We start from the raw sequence: 8,808 nt of genomic DNA on the forward strand, positions 1-8,808 counted from the left end.
ACTTCGACTTTGTGGAGGAGGAATTTGATTTTGTTGTTCGTTTGATGGCCGCCCTTATTTATTTGAGCCAGAATACACTGACGAAGAGCTTTGTGAAATTGAAGAACGGAGGAGGAGAGAGAGAGGCGCAACAGGTAGAGGACGAGAGGGGAGGAATGGCTGCTGGAAGGCTGCGTAGCTCTGGAGATTGGTGGTGTACCTGTGAATGCTGTGCCCCAGTGCCCACAGAAGAGGAATGCCTCTGTTGCAAGGAATGGGACCGGTTGCAGCCTTATTTTCAAGGTCTGGATGTGACCAAGGACGAGACACCTCCACCTGGAGTAGTATCCAGCTGGGCTTTATCTAGAGCTCGTAAGATTTCAGGCACGGTATGAGATCGCTGCTTGTTCTCGCGATATTTCGGCCACACTTTGGAAAGCAGAGCTAGATGGTAAACAAACATGGCAGCACACCGGTAAGGTAAGACAACACGTTTACATGTCATTTTCTATATGTTCTCTGACATTTATCCTAACGCTATGAGGCGGTCTTCGTGGGAAAAAAAAAGCTTGTTTAGTGGACTAACTTTGCACTTGAAGTATGCCCGTTCACTTCCGTTTTAACAGGTCTAACGCTACTATGCACCCCAGCTGTATCTAGGCTAACAGCTAACATGCTAACTATTATTTTTATGTCACTAGTCACTTGAAACAAATTTAGGACGATAGGAGACAGGTTGAAATAAACCGAAATTTCCCTTTAAGGACCAGGATTAAACCTAGAGATTTATCATTACAACGCCCAGTAGACCCCAAAAGGGAGAAAATATTTCAACTGGTACCTGGTCAGTGGGGAGCACCAAGAAACCCAACATCACAGAATCTACGGTGTGCATGTTTAATCCCTCTATCCACAGAGAGACACTTCTAGTTTCAGTTAGACCCTGGATGACCCGGAAGGATGCCCATTAATGGGAACTGGCACATCAGTCTCCCACCACTCTAGAGCTCACCGCGTTAAACACCACCCTAAATGAAACCCCCGACACAGCTGCGTAGAACCAGAAGAAAGCCGTTATACGCTCCCAAACTCCTGGTGGGAGACTGATTACTACCAGGATATTTGTAATTCTCTTTATTTGGTGTTACGGGTGAATGTTTTTGTCGGGGAGGGAGTCCACCCCGAGGGACAAACTATCCCCTAGTGGAAAATTATCTTTGGGTTCCCTCCCCTCACCACACATCCTACCCAAATCATTACCAGACCTCAGGCAGGACTCGGAGCAAAGAAATGTTAAAGCCACTTGAGCGAAGTGTCCGAGAACGAAAAGCGAAAGACCAAGAACAATAGACCCAGACAAATGGTGATGGGAGAAAACTCTACTACTCTACTGAGGGAAAACACGGATGCTATGTGATTTCAAAACAGTAGAACATGAGATTGGTTTACACAGATCACTAATGTGCTGCCTTACCCCTAGACCATTACCCAGGGGGAAGACAGGCCAGACCATCACAGCTCCCACACATCTTGTTCCACCTGTTCCCAGATGGAAGTGGACTTTCCACACCTATGTTCCACCAACACAGAGGGAATACAAGGGAAAAGAAAGCAACCTGGAAATACAGGGGACTGCACTCCTGTCCAAGGCAGGACGGAGTCGCCATCCAACATCCTTAAGAGCTCCCCTGCCCCTGCTGAGCAAGGTCCCACCAAGACAACAAGTCTACGTTTGCAGCTGTTTAGCCACAGTGGTCAAAAATTTAGCTATGAACAACTCAAGCATCCCAGAGTCTGGAAGACTATAACGTACGCCAGACCAGGATGGGTACCACACCACATGCCATTTCTCAAGCCTGGCAAACAGTATTTGCACCTCAAAGCGAACAGTACTGTTGTCTACGCTGGCATGGCACCGGCACATGGAAGAAGTGCAAAGAGGGTGGCCTGTAAAGTCACCTGTTACAACCACCATGAAGGCCCTTGGTGCGAGGTCCAGTCCCAGGATGGAACCAGCATCTGTATCCTTGTTGCACCTCCACAAAGGGTCCCTCACCAGTGAACCCTTCCACCAATCACCTGGATCCCACCTCTGAGGGAGGTGCCACAGGGCAGAATGCAGAGGTGGGTGATAGAAGAGGGCCCACGCCTATAGTGAATTCTGTGAGCGCTCCCTTCACAAGCCAGCAACAAGGAAACCACGCCAAAGAGACTGAAAAACCATGCTCTACTCTACTGGTTTCCAACCTTTTAAATCACTGACTAAACTAACGACCTCTGGCTAAGTGACATATTGAAAGGATATTTAGATTATATTCACTGTGTAACGATAACAGTACAGAAGAACTGATAAACTGTACCAATAACCTAAAGAGTGAACACATAACTGCAGGATGTGTAAAACAAGCGATTGGATGAATGTTTAACAGATTATTTCCTGTTGATACTGTACCAGAGATGATTTTCCTTTTAATTTTAGGAAGTTTTTATACGATTCTCCGCTGTATTATGTATTTTTTTAAATAGGCTTCTGTTTTGACAGATGCAGTGTTTTCTTCTCACTGACACATGGCCATTGTTCTGTTAGCACTTTGATTGTTTTAACCACATACTTCTCTAATGCATGATGAGGCTGTTTAGCGGAGAGTGAAGCTCTGTGAATGTAGCTCGTGTTCAGGTCTTCACTGTGCCCTCATCCTGTGAGATATGTTTAAGTGTATATATTGAATACTGAACTTAAAAAATACTTTCATTTAGTTTCCTAAGTAGACTTACTGTGTATTTTTTTTAAAATGATTTCTTACACTGCGTAAAATCAAGAAGACCTCGTGACCCATATTCGGGGCCAGCACCCCCAGGTTGGGAACCAGTGCTCTAATCTTTGCTTTGCTCAAAAACGTGTAACCGCACTCTAAATATGTAAATCGTGCATGTATGCTCTGTGTAACCAAAGAGGAGCTTGGTATTCAGTATTAACCATTTATAGAACAAACTGTATTCATTCATTCAGTATTTTTAACCACATATCACACATTCTTTAGAATTTAGACAAATCATGTTCTACCAAAAAAAAAAACCAAAAAAAACCCCTCAAAATCATAACTTATTAACACTTTATTTCTGGAATAAAACATTATTTTTTTTACAGAATTTATATTTATGAAAAAATATTCTTTAATATACTTTAATATGTTTTGATCTGCTTTCATTTTTTTAATGTCTAAACTTGCCCTGTGTCAGAAAACAGTCTTCTCCCAAACAAAAATGTAAACTTAAAACAATTTAAAAATGTGTGAAAAGCCTTCAAAATCCAATATTAACAGTACATATCAATAACATTAGTGTAAAAATGTACTGCTGTATTTTTTAGAAATGGTAGCCTTTCAGGATTTGTCCCAGTTTTTTGTCAGCTGTCAGATTTTACAGAAACAGCATTTAATCAGGTATAAAAGGGGTTAGCTATATCACAAGGACTCCTGTCTTGTTTCCTGGTTTCCGGAAAGGCAGGAATGCTGCTCACGTACTGTTGAGATTTCTATTTTTTGATAAATTAGTTAAATAATATTGCTATAGGGTGTGTCTCAGCCATAACAGGTCAACTCTGTAGCCTTTCTAATTTAAAACTAAATAAGAATTATGTTTTGAAAATGAGTGTTTTGATTAGCATTAAGAGAACTCTCAGCAATTTTGAAAAATAAAATGGCTCCTCACTACGACTGCTATGACTGACTTTTTGTCAGCTCCATAAAACATGAACTCCATTACATCTTGCGTCTGATATTCATTATGTGTGCCATTCAAAAAAATGTAATCACTGGGGTTGGCACCCATCCTAACTGAAGAGTAAAAATCAAAACCCCAAAGCAGTAAGGTTTGGTCCCACTTCTCAAGAATGAGTGATATAATACACCCTTCCTGTCAGCTGGCTCTGACTCTCCCTAACCCTGTCAGCTCTACTGTATAAAATGAGAAGTAACACGGAGGAAAAGTAAGAAGTGCATTAAGAGACTTAGCAAGGAACCTTTAAATCAAGCAATGGCAATCATATTGTTTTTACTCTGTATGGGATTTTATACATGCCTTATTTTGCTCAATAAAACTAAGTAGATCACTTGGTCTACTGAAAGAGAAATACCTCCTTTATTTTAATCCCTCCCATCCTCTCATCTAAGGCTTCTTTAGTGACACTTGTGGAAGGCCACTTGTATTTTACAGTTCTGTAAAATGTTAGAAATGCCTATTATTGCCCAACAACAGAGGGTCTCACACAGAGGTGTAGAGCATACGGTCATCTGCAAGTGTTTACATTACCTAGCCTACATTGCTACATGTAGCTGCATGCTAGCGTCAGGAAAACATGTCATCTTGGTTGCTAATTTTAATTTCTCCGAGATTTTGGAACAGATTTCTGCTTGTACGTGTCTGGTTGTGTTTATAAGCTTTTATTGGTGACAGAAAGAGCCTCTATTCTCCATTGCAGTCATTCCTCAGCTGCAATAATGCTGCAGATATGCAAGACCCAAGAACGCTAACCAATTAGAGCAGACTTTGGAGAGGGGTCTTAAAGAGACAGGTGCTAAAGCGGAACGTCTCAGTGATTGTAGGAGTTCCAGTGCAGACAGTTTGAGGAAAATTAAGTGTTTTTTGAACATTAAAACGTGAACATTGTATAGTTGTAGAAACGTTAAATACAAGTGAGAACCTGAAATTGGGCATGATAGGTACTGTTCAAACATACTGAACATTGTGTACCCTGTTGCTAAAGCGCTGCCAAAACTTAAGATTTGTAATTGGTTTGTAAGGCAGGGGATAACTTAACCTGCTTGCCCAAAAGCTTCCACTTCAGGTTGGTATTGTAATGCCAGCACTACCACACAAGAATGGAAATGTACTGAAAAATGCACATGTAATGACAGTGGCTGTCTGAATGTGGAAAAAATGAGACATTTTTTCATCTTATTTTTCATCAGATGTGTCCAGCTGTTTTATAAATGGATAAATGTTTTCAGTACTTACAGGTTATTATGCAATGGTTTTACTGGTTCAGCCCACTTGAGATCTAATTGGGCTGAATGTGGCCCATGAACTAAAATGAGTGTGACTCCCCTGGTGTAGCAGAAAGGATACCAAAAACTAAGAGTATACCTCCGTCTGTGCTTTGACTGTCAGATAATCTCTTGGAGGAGAGATGCCTTTTTAACACATACAGATATTGCTGATAATAATAATCACTATTATATCCAGTGGTTAGAGACACTGGGGTTTAGGTAGTCATCTTCGCTTGTCCTGTGTTGCATAAATCCTTGAACAAACCCAACAACCTAGCTAAGCAGGAGATAGTATGGTAGTTCTAGTTTCTCACAAGGCAGTACTAGTTAACTGTTAAGTAGCACCAGCCAATAGAAACAGGACTTCCTTAGACTGTGGTCTAGGTTCAGTGCCCAGATTGACACTTAGGTTAGATTTTGGGGTCCATCCGAACCAGCTAATTCAACCAAAATCCTGCTCTGCCCCGTCTACAACAGATCCAGCAGCGCCAACAGCACCTGCAGCAACTGAACAACTACCAGCTCCGGCCGAGTCTGTCCCACCTACAACCACCACCTCACAGCCTGCAGCAGCAGCAGCGGGGCGTTGGCCTCCTGCAGTCCCCACACATGCCTCGATTCCCCAGCCAGCCTTTCTCCCGCAGCTCCATGCTGACGCCACTGACTACCCTGGGAGGTGGCCTCCTGGGGTCCACACCTGTCTGGCCTGGGGGTCTGGGCCCCACAGGTGCTGCTGCCCTGGTGTGGGGCTTCCGACAGGCCGGAAGGGACGTCACTGGTCCTAGCCTGCTGGGGGGGTACCACAACCCCGCAGGTCAAGGCAGCAGCAGGTACAGAGGGGGGCAAAGGTGAGGAGGCTTTAATGGGATGTCGAGAGCCGGCTTAACTTCACCAGCTGATTTATCCAAGTAACGTTCCTGCTCTTCATGTAGCAGGTTTTAGGAAACCAAACACTTCCACTCTACAACCCAGAGAATGGGAGGCTGAAACACGCACATCCGTAATACTAACAGGTGCTAAACTGATAAAAGAAGGAAACCACACTCTGTATGCAGCTCACAGGGTTATCGTCATAAAATCAGGGGAATGTCTCACCCTGATCCAGAACTGTCAAATTACTGTCTCCTAGAATTTTAGCCACTGCTTACAGGAAGAATGTTGAAAATACAAACTCATCTCTCTTTCTGGGGCACTTAATCATTTATTTGATAGTGACAGTAGAGACGCAGACAGAAAATGCTGGCAGAGACTTCCTGCAAAAAAAAAAGGTCCCTGACTGGAAACCAATCAGTGACGCTGCTCTTAAGTGGCATTCATCTCAACCACAGATGCTCCCTTAGCGACGGTGGGTTGGAAAAGAATTGATGTCAGGCAGGTGTAACCTTGCAAAAATCATGATTTACTTGGACAGGGAGAGGTTCTTTTAAAGTCAGTATAAATCACGTAAAATCAAAGATCGGTCTTTTGCTGCATTGTGGAAGCTTTATAAATACTGGATATGGTTAAACCCACCTTCATAGATTCTTTTCCACCTTAAAAGTCCTTGTCACTGGTTTGTATTGAGGCTTTATTTCACAAATTCAAACCACCAGTTCTCCCCTGCAGGGTTGTGGAAGCCATAAATTAACCTGTTATCACGAGAGAATTAGCATTGTTATTTTGAGATAACAAAATAATTCACTTGTGAGCACAGCTGTTCTCGGCTTCTGTAATTATGAAAATAATTGCCAGTTTATTTTCTGTTGATTGACAGAAATTGAGTAATCATTGCAGCTCCAGTGAAATCATTTTACATGCGACACCATAGAGAGCAAAGACATCCAGATTGAACGGAACGAAACATCAACCAGGCTACATGAGTTGTGTTTGAATTATTTCAATTGAGATTCTCTTAAAGGTGATAGTCCTGGTTTGTATTGACTTTAGTGGAAGAGACCGTTCTTAGTTCTAGAGTGTCTTTTTGTTACTCAGCATCCACCTGACATCACCTTCTCAGCCCTTTAAAGTCACTGAGGGTGGGATCAGTCACTAAAAAGTCACTATCTACCAATCTGTGAATTTCTGTTTTCTTCCTGAAACAAATTTTATGTTCCCTGTCCACATTATTCATCGGAAACCACACGCTGAAACACTCTTAAGAAGCTCTGTAGATGATGCCCACCCCCAAATATAAGTATCACTGATTAAAGCCCAGTGAACAATAACTCTTGTGTAGTGTGCAGAGTGTGGCCTGCTTACACAGCAGAAATCCACTGCTGTAAAATATTAGAGTAGTGGAAATGTTTACTATCTACTGTAATCACAACCTGTTAGTACTAAAGAAGTCAGAAAAACACTAGTAATAAACCACTAAAGGGAAAAAACACTAATGTAAAAACCCCTTTGAACATGTGTACAGCAGATTTTAAAAAAGGAAAAGTTTCTCTGCCATGTTTTCAGAAGTTTAATTTAATCTCTCTCAGAACAGACCTGTCATGTACATAGATATATTTCTGGAGGTGCTTTTCAACTCAGAGAGATCATCCTCTAACCTAACGAATGGTCTCAGGTTTAAACAGCTTTGAGTCAATATTCACCTGTTTTGTTTGTGTACGCAGCTCTGAGTAAGAGCTGGACTAAAATATAAAAAGCCTCTGATTGGATCCCAGTTCCCGGCTTTCTTGAACGCACCACCAGCTCGACGGTTTTGACAGTTTTCTGTCAACAGTCTAATACTCCAACAACTCCACACATTTGTTTCTTAAAAGGAGCCATTAAGGATTTTTTCTACACAATGTTTTTCTACAGTAGCTGCTTATTTGTTCTCTTTGCATCATGGGAGAAACCATTGTTGAAGTGACACTAAGACTTTTAAAGAACTTTAAAAAACCGAGATGGACAGACTGCCTTACACGTCTTCCAGTGGACTCTTTGTCTTGTAAAAAAAAAAAAAAAACAACACAGTTTTTTGTACTGAATGTTTGGTTTGTTACCCTGAGAGCTGTTTGTGTTTAGTTGCTGTTGTACAGTAGGAAGTGACTCTGTAACAAACTCATTTTAACTTAAAAGTCATTTTTTATGTTTTTTTTTTTGTTTGTTTTTTGTTTTTTGTTTTTTTGTTTTTTTTACATCAGAAGTTTTTTGTATTAAAAGTTGCCTGTGTAAACCAGAGTTTGTCTCCATGTTCTTCTGTATAATGGTAATGTGAAATTGTTATGCATGAGTGGAGCTTAAAAGTCTGAGTTTGGCTCAGCTTACAAACTCAAATTGTGCTGGGGTTTAAATTTACAGAGTGTCTATTTGCACCCAGGGGAGAATAATAACACTGCAGCTATTCAGCTATTCACATCCGTCCCTACGAGGCATTATTATGGATCCCAGTGTGACTGGCTAGTACTCATCACTCAGACATGTCAGAGTCAGAAGCGGTTAGGATTTGGGCAAAGAGGTCATAGTTAGAGCCAGAAGTAGCCAATCTAGGATATTCTCAAGCACAGGACTTTCACACCGGACACTGGTGAGTCCTGTGTGAGTAACATTGTTTTTTTTGTTTTTAGACTTACTTGATTTATTATTTTCAGTCTTTAGAAAGTATAAAGCTGTTGAATGCACATTGTGTACGTACACTTTAGCAGAATAGACCTGTTTGTGTTAATAACATATTTCAGTGTTGCCAGGAGCCCAGGAATATTAGCTCTTTACCCATCCATCCATTTTTATCCGCTTATCTGAGGCCGGGTCGCCAGGGCAGCAGGCCAAGCAAAGCACCCTAGACACCCCTCTCCCCAGCATCTCCTGGGAT

At 41.7% G+C, this 8,808-nt stretch overlaps 1 protein-coding gene across 4 annotated transcripts in view; it reads left to right on the plus strand.

Moving 5' to 3' along the window:
* Positions 1–8,171, plus strand: part of tasora (transcription activation suppressor a) — a 44,475-nt gene extending 36,304 nt beyond the window's left edge. For 3 of the 4 annotated variants that reach the window (XM_049581109.1, XM_049581118.1, XM_049581128.1), the window contains one exon: positions 1,460–4,079. In XM_049581109.1, the coding sequence (XP_049437066.1) occupies positions 1,460–2,041 (582 nt within the window). In that variant the 3' untranslated portion in view covers positions 2,042–4,079. Of the gene's footprint in view, positions 1–1,459; positions 4,080–5,504 lie in introns of those variants that run through there. The other variant, XM_049581136.1, reaches the window with a different exon arrangement.
* Positions 8,172–8,808: the final 637 nt, after the last annotated feature.

This window comes from Epinephelus fuscoguttatus, linkage group LG1 (genome assembly GCF_011397635.1).
Source record: "Epinephelus fuscoguttatus linkage group LG1, E.fuscoguttatus.final_Chr_v1".
In the NCBI taxonomy this organism is placed as follows: domain Eukaryota; kingdom Metazoa; phylum Chordata; class Actinopteri; order Perciformes; family Serranidae; genus Epinephelus; species Epinephelus fuscoguttatus.